Source organism: Schistocerca americana, chromosome 1, assembly GCF_021461395.2.
Source record: "Schistocerca americana isolate TAMUIC-IGC-003095 chromosome 1, iqSchAmer2.1, whole genome shotgun sequence".
Lineage (NCBI taxonomy): Eukaryota > Metazoa > Arthropoda > Insecta > Orthoptera > Acrididae > Schistocerca > Schistocerca americana.
This window is the reverse complement of record NC_060119.1, coordinates 1,165,024,344-1,165,049,376: the sequence shown is the minus strand read 5'-3', so window position 1 is coordinate 1,165,049,376 and position 25,033 is coordinate 1,165,024,344. Positions and strand designations below refer to the sequence as shown.

General features: G+C 44.7%; 1 protein-coding gene across 1 annotated transcript in view; it reads left to right on the top strand.

Moving 5' to 3' along the window:
• LOC124619568 (RNA-binding protein Musashi homolog Rbp6) overlaps window positions 1-25,033 on the top strand; it is a 1,335,315-nt gene that overhangs the window by 192,507 nt on the left and 1,117,775 nt on the right. The window contains exon 2 of the mRNA XM_047146061.1: window positions 21,752-21,836. Within this exon, the coding sequence (XP_047002017.1) occupies window positions 21,752-21,836 (85 nt within the window). The remainder of the gene's footprint in view (window positions 1-21,751; window positions 21,837-25,033) is intronic.

The window sequence follows — 25,033 nt, the reverse complement described above, 5'->3', positions numbered from 1 at the left end:
AGTTAGGTGGGTCGACAGCACATTCCTGTCATGTGACGCACATGCCGTCACCAGTGTCGTATAGAATATATCAGACGTGTTTTCCTGAGGATGAATCGGTTGACCTATGACCTTGCGATCAAATGTTTTCGGTTCCCATTGGAGAGGCACGTCCTTTCGTCTACTAATCGCACGGTTTTGCGGTGCGGTCGCAAAACACAGACACTAAACTTATTACAGTGAACAGAGACGTCAATGAACGAACGGACATATCATAACTTTGCGAAAATAAGAAATTAAACTTTTGCCTCGAGGGCAGACTTGAACCAAGGACCTCTCAAGCTAACCACGGGACCACGGCGCTCCTGAGCTCAGACAGTCCTTGATGTTGCCTATCTTGCGCATGGACTACTCAGTTAGTATATTTCGATTATTTTTTCATAGTTCCACACAACTTCTTCCTGTTTTCTCGATTGATCTGTGTTCAGTTTTTCAAGGCCTATCCACTGTGCCAACTTATAACTAAATCTGAGGGGGGTGCGATGGGGAGGTTCCCTTGTAAGCACTTCAGTCTGGAACCGCGCTACAGCTACGGTCGCAAGTTCGAATCCTGCCTCGGGCATGGATGTGTGTGACGTCCTTAGGTTAGTTAGGTTTAAGTAGTTCTAAGTTCTAGAGGACTGATGACTTCAGATGTTAAGTCCCATAGTGCTGAGAGCTATCTGAACCATTTTGAACCACTGCCGCTAACATACATTGCGCTTAAGGACGACGAAGATAAGATTCCAGAAATTACTGATGACACGGAGGTATATAGACAGTCCTTTTCCCTCGCTCTGTTTACAAGTGGAGCAGGAAAGGAAATGACTTGTGGTGGTATAGGGTACCTTCCGGCACACACCGTACGGTGGATCAAGTTTTACATAGTAACCTATGTCCGGAAACGTCGTCGAACGGCGCTACAAAGGCTCGAAGTAATGGGCGTCGGCGTCTGTAAGTGTATGTATCGACAAGCATGATGGAGAAGGATAAATGGGTAAATCTGAAATAAGAGTCCCTATACCGGAAACGAACGAGTCGAAGCTATAAGTGAAAACCGTTCTAATACTTCTGATCATAGCATACATGTACTGGTATTGTTGTTGTTAAGATTGCAGGGTAAGCAACTTTCAGAGGAGGCAGTACACAACAAAACAAGAAAAAATATCCAGCAAACGTGGGGTCTGCGTCCTAAAGAGATATGAGAGCAGTTGTGCAACAGTGGAGATGTGTAGTACAGTAGCGAAAAGTACTCAAATCTCCTCAGGTAATGTTCACTGGGAACAGCAAGAAAAGCATTTATGAAGAACAGAAACTTGTTAACATCAAGTATAGATTTAATTGTCCAGAAGCATTTCTGAAAATATTTGTGTGGGATGTAGGCATGTGCGGTAGTGAAACGTGGGTGATACAAGAAGAGAATAGACGCTTTTGAAATGTGGTGCTACAGAAGATTGCTGAAGCTTAGGTAGGTAGATCACGTAATTAATGAGGAAGTACTGAATAGAATTGGGAAGCAAAGAAATTTGTGGCACAAGCTGACTAGAAGAAGGGATCGGTTCGTAGGACATATTCTGAGACATCAAGGGATCACCAATTTAGTACTGGAGGAAGTGTGGGGATAAAAATCGTAGAGAGAGAGAGAGAGAGAGAGAGAGAGAGAGAGAGGAAGTGTGGGGATAAAAATCGTAGAGAGAGAGAGAGAGAGAGAGAGAGAGAGAGAGAGAGAGAGAGCAAAAGATTTATACTGTAAGCAGATTCAAAAGGATATAGGTTGCAGTTGTTAGTCGAAGATGAAGAGGCTTACGCATGATAGAGTAGCTTGGAGAGCTACGTAAAACCAGTCTTCAGACTAATGACCACAACAACAAGAACAGCTCCTTAGGAATTCATTTTAGAGCCCATGATTACAAGACATTTTTTCGTTGGTTTTGGTCCATACTACCAGTGAAAGATAAATACATTACATTGTTAACAACAACAGTATCGATACACGTATTCCACTGTCAGAGGCATTATAACTTTCAACTCGCCCGTTTCCGGTACAGGCACCCTTACGTCAAATTGATACATTTATCATTCTCCATCGTACTTGAAAATTTGTAACATCATCATGGAATCTCCCTGTAGATACACACACTTAGAGGCTTCGGCGCCTTTAACTTTGAGGCTCTGTAGCGTCGTTGGGATGACGTTTCCGGACATGACCTACTAAGTCCCCTCTAAAATCTCTAGAATTGTGTATCATGAATTTTCAAACACCCTGTATTATGAAACTTCCTGGCAGATTAAAACTGTGTACCAGACCGAGACGCGAACTCGGGACCTTTGCCTTTCGCGGGCAAGTGCTCTACCAACTTTTTTTTACAGAATGGTGCAACAATAACAAACATAAACTGCTTCTATCCGTTTGGTTTATATAAGACCATGACCTTTATAAAATAAAATATTTCTGGGAAACTTAAATAAGTGGACTTTTTTTTACATAATAGTGGAAAAAATTTCTTCTTCTGTCAGTACAAAACAACAACGGACTACGTTCCTGTTCTTGGGCGCGTACCTCGCTAACCCCACCTCGCGTTGGTGTCGGGTACGTCTTCATGTGTGGTGGTGGATCCTCTCCACTGTCCTGGTCCTTTCTTGTTCTTATACTTGTAGGCAATAATTACATTCTCCTACCCGGGACACCCCACTGGGTGGGGGATCAAGCAAGGCACTCCCTAAAAAATTAGCGTAGTATGTTCGATATCTCGGATGTCTCATAAGCTGTGAGTGATGTTCTTGTAGTAAGGCCCAAAAGTCGAGTACATTCTTACTGCCGTCTCGGAAAAGATAACGCACGGTCAAATCTCGAATCCAAGTCACTGCGTTTTTCTTTGTTCGGGGATAATAGGCCATATCTGGTAGAAGTAGTATCCGTGGTTCTATTGCTTGCGGCACCACCCGAAGAAGGAAGGCGATCAATTTTTGGACCAAACGCCATACTTCCGCCGAAGGCCCGCATATCAGGCGATGTTCCTCTGTATGAATAACATTGCACTGAGGACGCAGTGACTCGCCCGCCATATGAATTGTATGCAACCTGCAACGAGTCACGTATTTCCCATTTGCCACCTGATACCACAGTGCGCGCGTTCCCGTATCAAGGTGTGTGTAGTGCACTGTACGCTATACCACTGACCACGTAACTGTTGGTTGACGGCGCTCTATGGCATTATTCGGCCGTCGTCGAGTCAAGATGCGATATATATCACGTGCCGTTGCCGTCCTGGTAGTTGGTAGTTCCATATGTACATAACTGTGTTCCAAAAAAAAGGTTCTCATATGGGCAAGTGATGGTGAGATGTGAGACACCGCTAACGGTGCCTGACGAGAAGGTGGAGCCAGTTCGTCGATCAACGTGCCTGTCAGACTTGTCCGGTGTCGTGTCCACATCTTTATCATCGTGCTTACGTAAATAGCCACTGCTCGGTCGCGTACGTGGACTAGTCCAAGACCTCCACGACTACAAGGAAGGGTGAGGGTTTCGTATCCGACCTTAAAAAGCAGACCTGTGCTCACAAAATATCCTAGTGCCGCCAGGATTCGGCGCGCCAACACCACCGGCATAGGAAGAACTTGTGCCAGGTGGGGGATGCGAGAGGCTAGATAAGTGTTAGCAAAGGTGACTCGTTGTTTCATATCCAGTGCCCTTAACCTGTGAAATGAGCTCCCCAAGCACGACTCACGCCCCGTCCTCACAGCTTCACTTCTGCCAGTAAGCTGTGAGGACGGGACCTGAGTCTTGCTTGGGTAGTTCAGTTGGTAGAGCACTTTCCCGCGAAAGGCGAAGATTCCGAGTTCGAGTCTCGGCCCGGCACACAGTTTTAATCTGCCAGGAAGTTTCATATCAGCGCACACTCCGCTGCAGAGTAAAAATCTCATTCTGGACCCTGTATTATTCCTAGTATACTGCATACACACAATAAGTAAACTTCCGTGTAACAGCGTTTCTGTCGAAGAGGTTTGCTGCTCCGCATTTCCTCCGTTTCCGCAGACCCCTACCAGCGCAGCGGTCGGCGGAGAGCGGTGATTCTTGTGGCCGGCGAGGTGTCACCTGTCAGAAGAAGCGGCCGGTGGGGACAGCGCAGCCGGCAGACGCCGCAATTAACAGCTGCGACACGGCGGGCGCAGAGTCCATTAGGAGCGGCCCGGCACGGCAAAGCCGACACGGGAACTCCATTTGTCGCCGGCGCGGACGGCCGCTTCATTACGGCGACTCAGTTTCCGGAAGAGGCCGGCCGGCCATCGGCTGCCCGCCGATTCGCTACTCTGCGGCGCGTCCCCAAACTTCGCAACTCGCGGTCCCGCCCAGGAGGGCCAACTGCTGCTGCGGTTAGATCGCGCTGTCCGTGCAGCCGGGCCCAGCTTACGTGGCCAGATTTCCCGTGTGAAGCACTGGTGCTTGTTCCAATGATACTCATTTTCTTAGAGAACAGTTATTCGACATATTAGATAAATGGTACAACAAGGATGGGCATGAAAGCGAGGCAGTAGTCATGACGAGACTGAGGCAAGGGTGTAACAGTCCTCCATGTCATTTAATCTGTGTATCAAGCAAGCAGTAAAGGAAAGCAAACGATATTTCAAAAGGTAACTACAGTTCCGGGGGAAAAATGAAACGTTTAAGTTTCGCCGACATTATAATTCAGAAAGTCAAATCAAACACTTTGAAATGTCCCCTTTGAAAAATTTATACATGACTGTGCTTAAACTGACACACAATATTTTTAGCGCAACGCAATCTGACTTTCAAAAATCCCTACAAAAGAATGGCCCTGACTAACATTAACCTATACGTTTCACAAATCACTTACCTCACAAAAATCTTCGTTACTCGAACTACTGCAATATAGCGAGCGCCACTACTGCCAGCTAAATAAAAGATTCAAACTACTGAAGGCACTAACTACTGATAGGCATAGTTAGCAAATGAAAGATTTTGATAGAGAAAAAACAATGTATTTACCTTAATATTGTTCAAAAGTCATATTATATATATATATATATATATATATATATATATATATATAAAAAATTGAAAACCAATTTATAAAAAAAATAGACGAGAAGGTGCACGCCGTGGCGATTGAGGCCAAAGACGTGGGAACCTGCACGCTGACATTCCGCTGTGGCAGCGGAATGTCAACCGTCGTCTTGAGGAGCTGGAAAGCAGCTTACTGCACAGCGACGGTTCATGACATCCAGTCTTACAAATTTACTGTCTCTGTCCAAAACTCCGCCATCTCACTCCCCACATCCACCACTGCTGGCGGCTCACCTCCAACTGGGTGACGCTACGCGCTGTTAACAGCCAACTGCCCAACACTACAATAGCGACTATTCCAAGATTGCCACCGAGCCACAGACTGCACACAGCACAGCCTGTGATTTTCCTACAGAGCGCTACGTGGCGTTACCAATATAAAAACCTAAACAGCCTACTTACATAGTCCCCATGCTCTCCACAAAAAATTTTGCAAATCGTTTTGGGCAGTGGCCAATACTAAACCTAAACCTAAACAGCCTACTTACAACTTTTCAGTGTTATTTTATTGGTATTCCACTTTCTGCGATATACACACATCAAAAAAACGTTTTGCTCCACCTCGGTTCCGAGAGTTCCGGAATAAGTACGGAAAATTGATCAATATAAACATCATTTCCGCTCGTTTTATTGCTCATGAAAACCACACATTGCATGTTGTACCACCATACAGCGAGACCCGCAGAGGTGGTGGTCCAGATTGCTGTACACACCCGTACCTCTAATACCCTGTAGCACGTCCTCTTGCACTGATGCATGTCTGTATTCGTCGTGTTATACCATCAACAGTTTACCAAGGCATTGATGGTCCAAATTGTCCCACTCCTCGATGGCTATTCGGCGTAGATCCCTCAGAGTGGTTGGTGGATCACGTCCGTAAACAGCCCTTTTCAGTATATCCCAGGCATGCTCGATAGGGTTCATGTCTGGAGAACATGCTTGCCGCCCTAGTCGAGCGATGTCATTATCCTGAAGGAAGTCATTCGCAAGATGTGTACCATGGGGGCGCTAATTGTCGTCCATGAAGAGTAATGCCTCGCCAATATGCTGTCGATATGGTTGCACTGTCGGCCGGAGGATGGCATTCACGTATCGTACAGCCGTTACGGCGCCTTCCGTGTTCACCACCAGCGTGGTGCTCAGAGCCATTTGAACCATTTTTGAACGAATCTCCCCCTTGGCAGACCAACACCGTGACAACACAACCATGACGCAGTGGTACTTCCAATTCGTTCGATATTGCGAATTGAGCTTGGACTTTTAACAGTTCCTATTTTACTTCTTTTTTCACAGTTCAGTGCACGTTCTTCCTGTTTTCATGCTTGATCTGTGCTCAGTGTTTGACGAGCTAACCACCGGGCCATTTTACCACTAAATCTGACGGAAGGGGGGCGGTGAGGAGCTTCCCTTGTTAGTAAAACTCGCGTTACAGCCTTTGCAACACGAGTGCTAAAACTAATTGTTGTCTAGGTTTGTAATTTGCGATTATCATTAGTATTGATTCCACCAGCTGAGATATACGAACCAACGCTTAAATCGGCGCTGTTTTCCCTTCCCCGCTCACGGAGTAGTGAATGATTCCTCCACATTGCCAGTAGCAGCAACGAACGTCTAGCGCACATTGCCAGTAGCAGCAACGAACGTCTAGCACACGTCACTTTTGCTCAGCGTGACCCGGACGTGTTTCATTTTAACGCAAGTGCTGGCCGTCGTGATGCTGAGGTTGAACAGCGTAGTTTTCTCCGGATGTGGTCTGGGCTATTTTTCAGAGTTTGCACGCGAAATTGCACCAGAAGGCCGGCGCGCTTACACAATGCTCGCAGGGAGCCCCTGCCAGTGATTGGTTATTAGGTAGCTGTCATGTGACGCTCCGCGATCGTTTGTCCCTGACAGCTCGAAAGGGCTTCACGTGTCACGGGCCAGTACCGCCGGGTATAAAGCTGCGCCACAATTGTATCACTGCGCACGCGGCTTGCCCCGGGGACTCCAGCTGAATACAGCTGTTGCGTCTTTCAGATACTAGAAACTGCACATTATTTTGCTACATTAGATGTGAATCGGTACAACAGAGTACAGGGAGGCGCAAAAATAACGGATTGATTTCAAACTAGCATAATTGTCTCAATTTCGATCACATACATTTCATAACGTATCCAATTGATGATTTGTCACCTTTTTCACGTTTTGCAGATAACGTCAGGCAGATAGCGACATTCTTCGTGAATACAAATTAAAAGTCTTTCTTCGAATTTTGCCATGACTTTCGTCAACATGTCATTTGAAGCAGCAGTAGTTTCTTCACGTATTGCAACTTTCAGGTCATTGAGTGTACGAGGTTTGTTGCAGTACACTTTACTTTTTAAGTAAGGTCATAAGAAGAAGTCACAAACAAGAAATCAGGCAAACGCGCTGGCCAGTTGATACGAAACGTGAGATTACGTGCTGGGGGAACATTTCTCGATGAACTGTGTGAGCTGTGGCTCCATCTTGTCGGAACCACAAGTCTGCCATGTTTATCCCTATAGTGTCCAGTTGTGGCCGCACGAAACTGCCTAGCATTGCAACATAACGTGCAGCATTCACTGCTACACTAACACCACCTTCTTCAAAAACTAAGGCCCAATGATTCCCGCCTTGAACCCTCCACGCCACACTGTCACTTTTACACTGTGCAGTGGTTTTTGATGCTCTTCCTGTCGGTTTGCTGTTGCTAGTATCAACAGTTTTGGTTTCTAACATAATCGCCTAAGTGAAAGTCCGCTTCATCGCTCATCTTCAACACAACATCAGCAGCAAGAACATCAAGCATCCTCTCATCTATCTGTCCCCATTCACCATAATCAGGGTCGTGAATCTCCTGCACGATCGTAATTTTGTAAGGATGGAAATGTAACTCATCGATCAGGAAGCGCTGCAGCGAGCGAACGAGACAAGTTCAGAGTTCGACCTCGCCGCCTGGTGGAGCGGCGAGGATTTTGAAGAACAGTTGCGCTTACATTTTCCTGCGTTCGCACCGTGCGAGGACGCCCAGGCGACGTCTGCTTCGTTTTGTGCGAAAATAGGCAAACCAACGCAATATTGTGTTGCGATCAAGTATCGAACCATTTCGCGGAACACTGAAGTGTGTACAGAACAGTCGTTGGACTGTGAGCACAGAGTCATTACTTTTGAAGAAATTTTCAACAGCAAAAATGTTATGATGCACGGTCCACTGTGCCCTTGGGACTGATACCTGACGCTCAAACCTACACAACAGGTCCCTCAGACGACCAATTCCACTCCCACCGCTGTTGCAAGTCAAAGCCATGCCTTCTTTTTGCGTCAACCTGTAAAACAGGGATATGACAATTTCAATAAGTGAATTATGATTAAATATGTGTTCAACCCATCGCAATCTCTGTGTACTATCCCAGTTATTTGAACTATGGAATTTATGTGGAATGGAGTTCAGACTGGGTGTTGTACAGACGCGGGACTCAGTTCAACGCTTCTTTTATGAAGCACCGAGACTTCAAATAACAAAATGGTAAACCACTTATAATAAAGCAAAACACACTGAAAGATAAAAAATAAACGACGCACCATGAGGGAATTATCCGAATGGGTGATCGGGGCTCAGTTCGAAGCGGACTCACCTTCGAGTCAATAGCATTCCAGGCCGAAGTCGTGACTGGAGCCGCCCCAGGCAGCGGTGAGACACCAACCTTCCTGCCTCCGTCCACACGGCCCGACAGCCAGTAGTGATTGTCTGCGATGTCATTTCATCTCAATCAGGACCCGTTTGGTTGTCATCTGCCACACCCTTTCAACACTGCGGTACGTCGACGACATTCTACGTCGTGTTTTTTTACCATTCATGGGATTACATTTCAGCAAGATAATGTTCAAAAATCAAATGGTGTGAAATCTTTTGGGACTTAACTGCTAAGGTCATCAGTCCCTAAGCTTACATACTAATTAACCTAAATTATCCTAAGGACAAACACACACACCCATGCCCGAGGGAGGACTCGAACCTCCGCCGGGACCAGCCGCATAGTCCATGACTGCAGCGTCTGAGACCGCTCGGCTAATCCCGCGCGGCAGCACGTTAACGCCAAGCCGCAAACGACGGGAGTTTCTACTGGTTGTCAAACCAAGCAAGGTGGTTCGGATCTCTCCTCAACTGAGAACGTTGAGAGGGCCTTCCCATCAGCTCGCCACGGCATTTTGACGATCTAACGCTCCCATTGGACAGAATTTGGCATTATATCGATGGGGAGAACATCCAACAGTCAATGCCATGCCGAATAACTGATTGCAAAAGGGCCAGAAGCGGACCAAGGCGTTTGTGACTTGTTCAATTTATGAAGCTCTCTCACTGGAATAAATCATTCAATTTTTCTGATATTGTAATCATTTCTCTACACTTGTACATCACATCTACCGATTTCCGTCCAATTCGAATAATTTCTTCTTGGTGCGTATTTCTTTTCCTTTTTTTCTTTTCTTAGAATGTATGTGTTCTCATAGCCCGAAAGAAATTTAAGTAGGACCAAAACAAAAATAGCACAATTTTCCCTAAACAATAACGGAAAAAATTCAGATACAGAATAAATTCAGTTTTGCCCTATAACTGACTAGTGTGCAGAAATATAACAACTTACAATGTCTACTTCTCGGCCATAACCAGCAATAATAAATGTAAAACTTACGATGCCCAGGTATCCTCAATCTTGTCTAGGATCAGTAAATATGACCTCTAACTGAACCTTGATCTACCAATACGGCTGTCACCAGAACTATAACATCAGCTGCCCACAAGACGACCAAACTACTCAGGCGTATGTCTGAATAATGCCTTATACAATAACATTCGTAACAGATCATTCACATAAAAGGAGTAACAATATCTTAAAGCAACAAGAGTGAGCCACTGGCTCAATCACAAAAAATCAATAATACAATACTCTCTTAAAGTCCATCGAGTAACCAACTGATTTACGCTCACTACGATGAACAGTCACTTTCTGCTTATACACGTAATAACGTCCACAGCATGTTTGTTTTCTTTTAGGGGGCGAAAAAAATCAGGGGCCGTACGCCCATGTCAAAACTGTAGAACACGAAGACAAAGAGAAGAGTTAAGACCGACTATACGTCAGTCCCAAACGCCGGAAGATAAGACAGCAAAAAATAGGGACGTGGAGAAAGGTCTATAAAATACGTCATAGAGATGCGGTGGTCCAGAACTAAAAATTAAATGGCCTCCGCCGTATTGCTATGACGCGGTTGACAGCTCGCGCGTCGTTCGCTAAAATGGCCGATAACTCAGCCGGCAAACCCAAACGGGTTTTCCGTCAGGAAATGGCAGACGATTAAAAGTTGAGAGCAATCTACACAGAGTGGTGCGGAAGCACCACTGAACAAATGGCGACGGCTAAAAAAGACAGTGCCCAATACGCAGCCTAGTTAAAATGACCTCCTCGCGGCGGGAGGCCCAAGAGGAGGTCGTTCAAGCCGCTGGGAGAGGCTTAACAACCCGGATGTTGTTCCCATGTAGGGAGGACCAGTGGCGATCTGAGGTACGAGGACTGCAGCCTTGGCAGCAGCGTCAGCAGCCTCGATTCCTGCCAGACATGACTAGGGACCCACATAAACATCACAGTGGCTCCATCAAGAGTGAGCAAGTGACAGTTTTCCTGGACCCGTTGCACCAATGGATGGACGGTGTACAGCGCGCAGAGGCTTTGAACGGCGCTGAGAGAGTCTGGGTTGATGACACAATTGAAAAGCATGTGTTGCCGGACGTACTCCGCGGCCTGATACAGGGCGAAGAGCTCGGCTGTAAATACTGAGCAGTATGCCGGAAGCCGATACCGTGAAACGTGGGCGCCAATGACGAAGACACACCCGACAGCACGGTCAGTCCGAGAGCCATCAGTGTACACGAAGGTACTATCGCGAAGTTCCGTGCAAAATTCGTGAAACTGAAGGCGATAGAGCGAGGCTGGGGTAATGTCCTTAGGAAGCGAATGAAAGCCAAGGTGAACACGGGCTGTCGCACGAAGCCAAGGTGGTGAAGGGTTCACACCCACCGTGAAAGTTGCAGGGAGCGTGAAGTTAATCTCCTGGAGCAAGAGCCGAAAGCGAACTTCAGGAGGTAACAGAGAAGAGGGATGAGCCCCATACTGGTGATCAAAGAAATCATTGAAAGAGGTCGCATACGCTGGGTTGCCACGCATGTGATAAGACAATTACGCCTGCTCTCCCTCATAGCACTTGTCGCACGCCTCTCGTCCCTCGAGATAACAAACAGTAATGTGTAACGCGGAGCAATATTGGTAGCGGCTGCCGCGAGGTATGACGGAAATGCGAGATGCTTTGTCGACAACAGATTTTAAGTGACCAGTGAATGAACTGCGACAGACGACACATTTTGTAGCTCTAAATTTAAACTCTCTTGTTCTAACCTAACCACAACCTCGTTATGTGCAGTGCATCTGAACAAACGGCAATCAACAATCAGCGGCAGAACTGAAATCGCCATTCCTTTATTCGCGGCGCTTAAGGCTAAACTCGACGAGCAAACTCAAGGCAGATAAATTCCAGTTTCAGAGGTAAAAGCAAACTGTAATTTCTCGTTGTAACTGGTTATCTGAAACTAGCCTCACACTGGATAAACGGGCTGCAGTGTTACCAGTCGATGAGCAGTTCTGCTTGGCACTTGGTTGCAGACTACAGGAGACACGAGCACATTGCCGACGAAAAAAGAAGGATGGGAATAAAAATAAGAGGGAATAAAGAAGTCAATACGATGGTGAAAATGGCGCGACAAAGTACGAGAAATAAAAAAAATTACATTCAAACCAGTTAATTGAATAAAATAACAGTTAAACTCTTTTGATTAGATTTGTTAAAATAATAAATTTCACTGCAGTTGATACTTGAACTTACGACCTTCTAGAATTGAGGTTTCTGAACTAACCACTACGCTACGTTATTACATTATGGATGATTATTGTATTTATCACTGTCGTGCCTCAGTCGCAAAGATTAATTGGAGCCTTCAAAAATTCTGCTTGGCGCAAACAGCATAGGTTATCTAATGCAAAGATTATCTAATGTAAGCCAATCTCTGCGAAAAAAAATGGATATGTGACGTTGAATCGCGTATTGTGCGTAATGTTACAGTAGTGTTTAGTTAGTGCTGTGTATGAAAGATGTGTATTTCGTTAGCATTGTTGTGTGTGTGTTTGTTGATGTTATCATATGTGATACAGTACTTCATTCAAAGGGTCAGACCCAGGATTCGGGATTCAAAGATATCAAGAAAGAAAATCGGGCAAGGAATTGAAAGTGAACTAGCAGTATGGGAACGTCGATCGGTTCGGGAGTGACGCTGAGTGCTGTAATTGGAGAGAACTTGCACGCGAAAGGCAAAGGTCCCGATCTCGAGTCTCTGCCCGGCACACAGTTTTAATCTGCCAGAAAGTTTCAATACTATTTTTGTGTCTTATCTCCTCTCTTGCACGTAGCATCTTCGTTCGCGCTGAAACAATGTGGTTTTCGTAAGTGCTAGCACCTTCTTGTGCCTGAGAGTTATTTGAAAAAAAAAGACGTGCCTGTAGTGCAGACGGTATAATGTGTGACACGACTATCAACTCAAAATATCATATCTGACTGTGAGAAAAAAGAATCGCCCGACTCGCGTCTTGTCACGGTTCGTGCGGCTCCCCCAGTCGGAGGTTCGAGTCCTCCCTCGGGTATGGGTGTGTGTGTGTGTGTGTGTGTGTTGTCTTTAGCATAAGTTAGTTTAAGTGAGATTAAGTAGTGTGCAAGCTTAAGTACCGATGACCTCTACTGTTTCGTCCCATAAGATCTTACCACAAATTTCCAATTTCAATCGTATTTGATATTTGGGAACGCCAGAGGATACCTGTCTCTGTGTTTATGGACGGGCTCATGTTTTCCGGTCAGTATCTTTTTCAATGATGGTGAGCTGCTTCGAATTGCTCGTCTCTTCCTTTCGAATGCAATTACGAAACGGATCTCGATCTTGAAATCCATGTGGTGAAGTACGTTATTTCAGAGTGTCCGTAGGCAATGCAACACCAAGAATATGGATATTACGCACGCGCAAACTGACATTACCCTCTGTATCTTAACTACATTCAAGTTAATGCTGAAAATGAAACTTCATTTGAGTTAACGAATAACATCTTCTAGTGCGTAGACCTATTTCACACTGCTGTACAACGTTATGTAGTTATCCTCTACCAACAATTTACTGTTCAAAACATCGAAGAATCCAGAACCTGCTTTTTCTCCGCTCTTCTTCGAAAATGGCTAACAGAGTTAACCCAGCTATTTCACGCGCGTCCATTTTCATAAGAAAACTGCCAAATAAAGCCAACAACGGTCCCTGGAGAGCGCAATTCACGTTAACCAGTTCGTCCCGTGTGGCCACGCGCTGTCTCTCGTGAGGCCAGATGTCTAGTCTGTGTCCCCTTGTTCGTGTGAGCACAGCCTAATGCAGACGATTGATAATAATTATAATGGAACTAGTGACTTCCCTGGCTTCGTGCTGGTAGCACTAAGTGTCTACGACCAGACGATTCGTCTGGCGTAGCGGTAATAAATTATACACACAAACCTTCCTCGTGAATCAGTCCACCTTTTAGGAAAAACCGTATCAAAATCTTCACAGTCGTTCGTGAGATTATGCTTCACATACAAACAGAAAAACACAGTGCTGTAATATGTGTATAGGACGTTAATTGTTTGACTTGTTTACCCAAATTCGAGACTGTTCTGATCTTTCAACGCCAGCGTTGATTGTGTCATGTACCTAAATTTGATTCTGTACGGACGTCAGCATCTTTTAGTTCTTTACATTCCAACAATAGCGGTGTTTCCAGACTAAATTAAGGGGCGTGGTTTCCGTCTAGTTATACAAACAACTAATCTTCTCACTGTCCAAATATGTTTCACCATATCTTTGTCAACATCATGAGTCATGTTTTATTCTGATATTTGTCCCTACAAGGTTCTACAAAATGTGTTCTTCTGGAGACCAAACCCTCAGTAAAACCCAGCAAAAACGCAAAATCCCGCGTTCTGATGGAACAATCCTGTAGGGAGCGACCGAACGCCTTGTCATTCTCCACCAGTAGTTTCATTGGATGCAGTACGGAGGGTCGCGAAGTCATCACGCTACTCCCACAGCCATTGCCGGCATTCTCTTTCAAATAACTCCCCAGTTAGCCTCATGAGGCAGAGTACACCCCACTGTAGTCCCTCCACCAAGGACAAATCTACGCCAGTACCAGGAATCGAACGCGAGTCCACCACACTGCGGCCAGACACGCTGACCACTGAGACACGTAGTAAAATATAAAATATGAAACTTACGTAGAGACAGATGTGCTGGAACGTGTTTGGCCTTTAAGAAGATCTGGTGTTTATATAATTAGGTAGAACGCAACTCCCTTAATTCTGTGTGTATGTTGCTATCAGACGCTGAATATTATTTACACTGCTTACGTTAAATAATACAAAGCTGCACACTAATAGAACCCGACATATCTCTCCTCAAATTATAGCTTACCTGTACCGTTGTCATTCACATGACACTCGATTCTTCCCCTCTTAATGATTTTCCGTCCACTAGGGTGTGGCATGATAGCTAAATGGTGTCAGATTAAAAACCTAAAGGACCGGAACCCAATCCTGAGTCCTTTCTAGCATCATCTCTGCCACACATCAATTTTTTTCAGCCGCTGACAATGATTTGTGTTTGTGAAAAACTCAACGAGCATCGACGTTGGGAGTTCACTTTAAACTGCATTCTTCCCCGCAACTGAATTTGTAAGCCATTTTAAAGGTTAGAGGAACACAAGAGCATATCACCTCTCTATCTAGCAAAGCGCTGCAGTCTTCAGACCAACCTTAGGTCCGAGCACAGCTTAAAGTTTTTGCCCACATTATAGTACAGGAGGTTGGTCAAACCGTTCTGTGCTATGAGCATTTGATTTCGGAATAACATGTGACATTATATTAGGAAATTATGCATTTACATAGTGAGAAAAATGGAAAAATATAGGTTTGTTTCTTAAAATAATTGTATGTGAAGCTTTACTTCACACGTTGTACCTCCTTTCATTTTTTTCTGTTACTTTCGTTCTCTTTTCCTCTTTATTTCTTACTGTTGAATTCTGAATATTTAATACGTTTATTAAAATATAAATCAGTTATATGCTCTGATGTATCTCTATTAATTGCTACGAACCATATATACGTTTCTCTTGGTAAAATTTAAGGTATCTCGCCCGATGTGAGGGATAACTAGAAGATCCTTAATATAGTGATTATACCCAATGAAACGGATGAATAAGTAATTGACTAAACATTAAGATGCTTTGACAATGTTCGACCTATCTGCCATCACAGAAAATTAAGAGATGGCATAATTAATACCGAAAAAATACTTTAATTAGATTTCTTGTTATTGTGACTGAAAGTGAATAAGGCATTGTTTTTAGAATCTAGTGTAAAGGCAAATGTGTATGAATTATTGCAGTGTTGACCTCTTCTCAGTATAGCATTGTTTCACTAATCTTCATTTACAGATGGAGTTGTAGATTTATCACTTTTATCACTTGCACATTTTAAAACTGTTTCCTTACAGCAGAATCGATGCCGAGCAGTACTGTTTAAAGTGGTAAGTTGGTTGAAAATCTCATGGCAGATTAAGATATCGCTGGTGACATACCTAAGAGTAAAATATTATTTCGTTGCAGAAAGGGAGTCAGAATTATTTATGAGGAAAGATCCTTGCATTGCAGAAAACATCGCTTTCAAAGTTCTGACGTTGCACATTCCTGACAAGAGTCAAGAAATATTTTACTTCCTCGAGCTCGTATCTCGCGTAATGACAACGAGCATAAAATTTGGGAAGAGAAGAGCTACCGACAGTTTTTCTTCTCATTCGCTATTCGCGAACGGAGCAGGAAGTCATAAAACTAATACTGGTACATCACAGAATATAAACCATACTTACAAAATGTAGATGCAGACAGAGGGACTGCTCCGGTCGCAGGTTCGAATCCTGCCTCGGGCATGGATGTGTGTGATATCCTTAGCTTAGCTAGGTGTAAGTAGTTCTAAGTCTAGGGAACTGATGACCTCAGATGGTAAGTCCCATAGTGCTTAGAGCCATTTTTGAACAGAGGGACACGTCATTGTATCGTTACCTTAGCAACTGACTTTATTTCGTCAGTTAGCCATCTCTGGCTGAGTTTCTCAATGTGAGTCCTACTGCTACCGGCTCGGCAAAGTAAAACTGGCAACGCGAAGAAATTATCCGAATGGACCGGAAATCGCTAGATGCGGCGTATATCTGCAGCAAAGCAAATGATTTCAATTTCAGAAAAATTGGATGATTTACTGAAGGGAAAGAGCTTCACAAATTGAACAAGTCTATAAAATGTTGGATCACCTCTGGCCCTTATGCAAGTTGTTATTCAGAATGGCATTGATTGACATAGTTGTTGCACACACTCCTGAGGGAAGTCATGCGAGATTCCGTCCAATTGGAGCGTTAGCTCGCCAACATCCAGAGCTGGTTGGAAATCCCTGCCCATAACGCTCCAAGAGTTCTGAGCTGGGCAGAGATCCGGAGATCTTTCCGCCCAAGTTAGGTTTTGGTAAGCACCAAGATAAGCAGTGGAAACTCTCGCCGTGTGCGAGCGGGCATTATCTTGTTGAAATATAACCCCAGGTTGCCTTGCCATGAATGGCAAGAAAACTGGGCGTAAAATACCGTCGACGTATCGCTGCGCTGTGAGAGTGCCGCGGATCACAACTAAAGGCGTCCTTCTATGAAAAGAATTGGCACCCCAGACCATGACTCTAGGTTTTCGGGCCGTACGGCGGATAACAGTGAGGTTGGTACCCTACCGCTCTCGATGACGTATCCAGACATGTCAACGGGGCTCATTTCGAAGCAGTATTCATGACTGAAGACAAATATACTCGACTCGATCAGATTCCAGGCCGCAGTTGTGTCTGGAGATGTCATGGACAAGTGTGGGGTACCATCCTGAGTGTCGCCCGCCTACGGCGGGGTACCATTTCTTTTCATTCCAGGGATCCCTTTGGTTGTCATAGGCCGCAACCTCACAGAAGAACGGTAAGTCGACAATATTCTACGCTCCCGTTTGTTTCCCTTCATGGCAAGTCATCCTGGTCTTACATTTCAGCGGATAGTGCTCGCCCGAACATGGCAAATGTTTCTACTGTTTGTTTTCGTGCTTGCCAAACCCTACCTTGGACAGCAAGGTCGCTGGATCTCTCCAGATCTCAGGAAGTTTGACGCATTATGGGCAGGGCCGTTCAATCTACTCGGGATGTTGAGTACCTAAAGTGTGAGATGGACCCTATCTGCCACATTATCTCTCTGGAGGACTTTCCGTAATTCTATCAATCAGTGCCGAGCCGGATAACCGCTAGCATAGGGGGCAGAGATGAACCGATCCACATCTACCGATTCCCATCTTATTCGGATAAATTTGTTTTGCAGGGCTATTTTTCTGATACAAGGACTTTTTTTTTCAATGGTCCGATCGACTGCGAATTTAAAACCACAGCAAAAACCATATTGTAGTTTTTCGCAGACGCGTTGGTCAATGTCCCTAGTATGACCGTAGATCGCGTCGCATCGCACTTTTCAGTACTAAGCGCACAGTGAGCTCGTGAAAATGCGTACTGTCTTTCGATGTCTTCATGCTAAGGGATGCCGCTTGGTCTCGTGCGTCTCACATAACATAACTGCCATGTTTGACAGCGAAGTCCGGCGATAGTCGCGGTACTTTCAAGCAGGACGTACAGACGTTCATGGCGCAGACGGTCAGAGGTCGTGTGACTAGGGTCGCCAGTCGGGTAGATCGTTCTCCGGGTGCAAGTCTTTCGATTTGACGCCACTTCGGCGACTTGAGCATCGATGGGGATGAAATGATGATGATTAGGGCAACACAACACCCAGTCCCTGAGAGGAGAAAATCTCCGGCCCAGCCGGGAATCGAACCCGGGCCATGAGGATTGACATTCTGTCGCGCTGACCACTTAGTTACAGGGGGCCGACGGTCAGGGAGGTAAGCGATCAGGCGATTCGAGAAAGTCATCTAACAAGGCAGTTCAGAGCAATTGAAGATAAATGTTGTCATCAGACATTGTTCTTCTTCATGACGATGCTCAGCCCCACATTGCAGCTGCAAAAAAATAAACGCTCCTGCAGCGTTTTTTATGGGATGTGTTTGATCACCCACCATACAACCCGGAATTGGTTCCCCACGACTTTAATCTATTTGCTCACATGAACAGCTGGTTACGGTTCAAACGGCTCTGAGCACTATGGGACTTAACATCTGTGGTCATCAGTGCCCTAGAACTTAGAACTACTTAAACCTAACTAACCTAAGGACATCACACACGTCCATGCCCAAGGCAGGATTCGAACCTGCGACCGTAGCGGTCACGTGGTTCCAGACTGAAGCGCCTAGAACTGCACGGCCACACCGGCCGGCAGCTGGTTACGAGGACAGCATTTTGGCACAGTAGAACAGCGTAGATAATCTGCAGAAAGCACGGGCCACTACCTTCCATGACACTGTGTACTGGAAAGTTAGTATAATGCTATGACAAATGTCTAAGCCAGAGCGGCGACTGCAGTGACGAGCCAAAACATTATGACCACCTGCTTAACAACTTGTTTGTACGGCTATGGGACGAAATACATCATTGATTCTGGTGTCAAGGACCTGACAGTTTGTTGGTAGGTGTATAAGTATGTGACATCAGATGTCTACTCACAGATGTTGTATTTCGCATAAGTAACGGGTCGCTGATTTGTGTACGCGGTGATGGCGCCCAATAGCGACCCAAATGGGTCCCAGAGGATTTAAAGCAGGCGAATTTGGTCGCCGAGACATCAATGTGAGTTCACTATAATGCTCCTCAAACCACAGTAGCACGGTTTTGGCTCCGAGACACTGCTGAAAGGCCGGCCGGAGTAGCCGAGCGGTTAAAGGCGCTACAGTCTGGAACCGCACGACCGCTACGGTCGCGGGTTCGAATCCTGCCTCGGGCATGGATGTGAGTGATGTCCTTAGGTTAGTTAGGTTTAAGTAGTTCTAAGTTATAGGGGACTTATGACCACAGCAGTTGAGTCCCATAGTGCTCAGAGCCATTTGGACCATTTGAACACTGCTGGAAGATGACATCGCCGTGGGGAAAGACAAGAAGCATGACGGGATGCAGGTGGTTCACAGCTGTCATCATGTCTTCGATTACTACCATATGTCCCATGTAAGCGCAAGAGAATGTCTCCCACAGCATAATACTGGTCCCACCAGCCCTGCGTTCGTGGCGCGCTGCACGTTCCGATCCGCCGCTCACCTCGATGACGGCGTTTGTGGAGACGCCGTCGACCCACTGTAGCAAAAATGTTTCACTCTGAGAGCCGACACGTTTCTCTTCATCGACCGTCGAATCCCGATGGTCCCGTGCCCACTGTAATCTTAATTGACGATGTCGTTTCATCAACATGCAAACACGCAGGGGTGGTCGGCTGCGGAGCTCCATGTTCAACAATGTACGATGTACGGTGCGCTCCTAAACACTTGTGCATGCACCAGCACTGTGCCCTTTCGGCAGAGAAGCTCAAATGGTTTCTAATGGCACTGAGCACTATGAGACTTAACATCTGAGGTCATCAGTCCCCTAGAACTTAGAACTACTGAAACCTAACTAACCTAAGGACATCACACACATCCATGCCCGAGGCAGGATTAGAACTTGCGACCATAGCGAGAGAAGCCACAGATCAGCACCTATCCTACTTTACAGAGCTAAGGCTTCGAACTCCACGTTCTATGAATGATTGAGGACGTCCAATAGTTCAGCGCCTGTTCGTAGTTCCATTGACGTTTCATCACTTTTCGTACATGCTCACGACAGTAGCACGTGGACATTCGACCAGCTTCGCCGTTTTCAAGATACGCTTTCACAGGCTCTGCATAATAATAATCTGCGCTTTGTCAAATTCGCTTATTTCAATGGATTTCCCCATTAGCAGCTATATCTTCGCTAGAGTGATCCCCCGTCCGTGTGTGTTCCGCTTACATTTTTTCGTTATTGCGTCACGTGCCTGAAATGCCACCAGACGGGATCCAACGTCGTTATGGGCAATGGTCATAAAGTTTTGGCTTATCACTGTATGGGCAAAGTAGTTGGAGGGTGTAGCTAAATGTTGCAAATGAAAAATTTTTGATTTTTATTGTGGTTTCCATTTCGCCACTGATCAGACCTTGAAAAAGAAAATAGCCCTCGTATGTTGTCCACTGTTGATATCCTATTTGGAGTAAAGTGAACACGGCGGAGCAACTAAGTAACTGAATGGTAGTCATGTAAGTGACTTCCTTCATTATGTACACTCTTCTTTCGAATGGCTCAAATGGCTCTGAGAACTGTGGGACTTAACATCTTAGGTCATCAGTCCCCTAGAACGTAGAACTACTTAAACCTAACCAACCTAAGGACATCACACACATCCATGGCCGGCCGGTGTGGCCTTGTGGTTAAAGGCGCTTCAGTCTGGAACCGCGTGACCGCTACGGTCGCAGGTTCGAATCCTGCCTCGGGCACGGATGTGTGTGATGTCCTTAGGTTAGTTAGGTTTAAGTAGTTCTAAGTTCTAGGGGACTGATGACCACAGCAGTTAAGTCCCATAGTGCTCAGAGCCATTTTGAACCACACATCCATGCCCGAGGTAGGATTCGAACCTGCGTCCGTAGCAGTCGCGCGGTTCCGGACTGAAGCGTCTAGAACAGCTCGGCCACCGCGGCCGGCTTCTTTCATGTTTTATGAAATATTATCTTGTGAAGAGGAGTGATGGAAAAATCGTACCATTAAATGCAGAGATTTTTAGCTGAAATAAATGAGCTAAATTGGTATTCTTTACCGCGGTAGTATCTTGTGTTAATTCGTCTGAAGTTTTGAGGTGTTACGAACCATCTTCCCTCTTTTTACACCCATGAGTCTTCATAAAAGTACGAAGTAGTAGAGAGGAAAAATTCCTGGTGCGAAGTGAAGGACATCAGTCGTACCGTATTCATTGTACAGTTACAGTTCACGAATCAGCTGGACACAAATGTCCGTTGCGACGTTTTAATCTGCCATGAGATGTAAAATTCAGTACGCTGCTCACTGTTGGCATATAGCTTCTCACTTATTAACATTGCTGTTGCATGCGCTGAATAATAGAGGAAACGGTTGTAACGCACCCGTCACTGGTTTTGACCTGCAGTCGGATCAGTGAAACTAATTTGGAGCAGCACGGCCGGCTGAAACGCCGAGAGGACGCCGATTTTTTGCTGTTTATGAAATTAATTTGCTGCAAGCGCTGTGTGCCTTCTCCTTCATTCTCTGCTTTCTGTCTTTGTCTGTCTCTCTCTCTCTCTCTCTCTCTCTCTGTCTGTCTCTCTCTGTCCTTTTACCAGCCTTAGATTTACAGTTTTACTGTGTATTCTTGTCTAGCTGTTGTCTGCCTACGCAAGTAGATGTCTGTTTTCCTTCTTGTTAGTAAAATTTTCTTATGTTGTCTTATAGGGGCTTCGGGTTTATCACGTTCGCCGACCCGGCTAGCGTAGATAAGGTTTTAGCCCAAGGCACGCACGAGCTAGACGGTAAAAAGGTACCGTAGACACTTTTACTTCTATTACTACTGCTGCTGCGGCCTCCGCGCAGCGCCTATCGCTTTTGGTTCCATCTTTATTAATTTGGTGACAACGACTCTGAGGGAAATTTCATCGAGCTCGACAAACGACCTGCTGACGGACTTGTCTCTGTTCATTCGGGCAGATGAAATGCTTGATTCTAAAACACAGTTTTTGCTTGTCGGTGCAGTGTACGTCAGTGTGACGCGGAGAGGTGCCGAGAGAAATGCACCGATCGAATTTTTCTCTGCAACATCTCTCGGCCGTCACAGAGGTAAGTGGCTTGTGTAGAGACTTGCTGCTCGTGCAGGAAGGAAACACTTTGCATTTCATTCTACAAGAAGCTGGTATACAATGTAGCAAAGGATGCCAGAGAATTAAAACAGGTTTCATTCCTGTTTTGCTATTCACATGAAACTGAAATTCTTCGCGTTTGCTGTTGACGACGTGGCTGGTTAACACACATTTTTTTACACTCAGTAGTTCGGAGTTTTTCTTCTATAATCTCGACAGGGGAGTGGTTAGAGTCGCTGTCTTCGGTGTGGAAGGATCCGGGTTCGATTCCCGGTACATCGCGGCTTTTTATGAGGTAGGGACATCTGGAATCGGGTACAGCCTCGTGAGGTCAAATGATGAGTTGCTTGAATATAAAAGCAGAGGTACCATCAGGAGTCATCCACTGCCTGTAACGGCTTAATGGCTGACGTGCCTGGGGACACGCTAATCACATGTCCCGTTATCATAGATCACTCCTCGTACTGCCTTATAGGGAGCAGTCGGTCAGTCGGAACAGTTGTAAGAGGTGTTTACATTTAGTTTCGTATCTTCTGTTCACTGGAGTTAAATATCTTAAAGTACGATCTTTCAGTTTAAGTCTAACCGTGGCTGGTATGAATATCAACCGAAATACGCAGAATAACTGTAACGGGCCACATTTACTGATCTTTATACTATTCGTTTCAGATTCTTATACATCTGTCTTCAAGCGCGTTGATTGATACGATTACTACACACTATTATTTTGTAGGTAAACTGTACCCCTGTGGCTGTCTTCTGGAATGCTTGGTCCTTAAATAAGACTCGTTACGGTCACTCATGTACATCATTTCAAAGGTGAATATGTTAGAGACATTCACATGAATAATGTCAAGTTCCCTAGCGGTATCATTTAGAGTGTAATTACCGAACTTGTTAACACATTTCTCGCGAAATGAGATAAGACGGATTTTCTCTTCTCTTAGACGACTTTTGATCACTACGAAGCTAATTACACTACGAAAACACGTCTTTATCAGATGAAAGAGAGCACTAACGAATTTTCGAATGTGGAAAATTAGGCTACAGAAATATCTCGAACTTAGTGTACGCACCACGCTGAAGCCGTATCACAGACTAGGACTCACACACAAACATTGTTTTTCACAGGCAGTGCTCTACCACGTAAGCTATTTGCGCACGTTTCAGAAATAGACTTTCAACGGCAAACATCTTCCATACGTCTGCTGTCATTCCAGATTTGGGAAAATCAGTGAGTGATATACTCTTGTTGCCGTGAAAGGAACGTTTGCACAAGGTAACATTAACCCTGACGATTCGGGGATATGAAGGATATATATAACATTCCTCTTAGAAATATTACGTACGTGCAGATATACAATAATATTTTGAATCCATCATTCCCTTCATCAGACGATGCATATCGTTATTCCGCTTAAATTTTCCGATGTTGTTTATGTTTTGATACTGGGCTACTTGAAAGGATGGCTTACTTCTGCCAAAATACTCGTGCAAATTACAGCTACTGAAATTGGAAGTTGTTCTACTATGACAATGTTTTCTTGGCTCTACCAGCACAGTACAGTAGGACACAACACATCAGTTCCGAATGATCGTCACGCACTTCACACGTCTCCATTTAGAAATCATTTGTGTCACTTAATTTGTGAGTATAACATTTTTTCGTTCTTCAGAAATCTCAGCACTCAAAGAGCAAACCTTACCTTTCGGTTCTGCTGAACACGCCTCCTTTTACAATGGGTGATAAATAAAATATTTGTATTATCGTCACTCGCGTCATACTCAAAGACTACAGATTTTTAACGGGTGACGTAGGATTAGGTTACAAATCGTCCCACAATCTGTCAATATTAATTGCAAATACAATTTCTTCCATCTTTCGAGTGCCTTCGCTTCAGTGACACGTCTTCAGTTAGTTGTCCACAGTGGTTATGAAACTTGTTTGGCTGACCGTCGTCTATAGTACTTCCTCTTCTCATTCATTAATACTGTCTTTCACAAAATATTTTGACAGCTCTCTGAATAAAAAGAAAAAAAAAGTGGTGTTTGAGTCTGTCTCACTGTAAATCGTTACATGGTATTGTAATATTAACAGTTGTGGGCCTGGAGAACAACATATGTCCGTGTTTCCTTTTTGTAAAAATAGCTGCACAGCTCTTTCCACGTTTTGAAACTAGCATTAACAATACAGAACGAAAGCAAAGTGTTTATCCTTCTTCGCCAGCAGGAGGTATTAGTGTTGTTTGGAGAGTGGTCAGTGCCCGATTAGAACTCATAGTCTGTCAGCAAATTAATAACGATGCGTTTGCTGTAGAGTAATTAACATAAAGACCAATGTCTTATAGTTATAGCCCTATAAACGTTTACATTAGTACAAGTACATAATGAGTGATAGAATAGTCGTAGCTGTTAAGGTACAAATAGAGTTGGATTTTCTGTGGTGTGCAGTACTCTTCGTTCTACCATACATTTGTCGCGGTCTTTTAGCTCACTAACAACTTTTTCAGTGCTATAGACTAGTTTTATCTAGAATCAGAGCAGGAACATAATTCAGATGATAGTGAAAGTAAACTATGAGAGAGATTAATTGTAGAAAATTGCTAGTTTTACAACATTCAGTGTTCATTTCTGTAACCTAGGTTTCATCTCTAGCAAACTTTTAAGACAAGCTGATGTAACCTTCACAGAATTTTCTGTTGTATAGTGTTGTCAGTTTTTGTAAGAGACCCTTCCAGAATTGTGAAAGGAGAGAAGATTCGTGGAGACGGATCCACCAGAAGGTAAGTCCCAACAACAACAAAATACTCTTTTACTACGCGGTCACTGTTTAATTCAGGTAAAGGAGAGATCGTATGCGAGTAAACACTTTACAACAAAA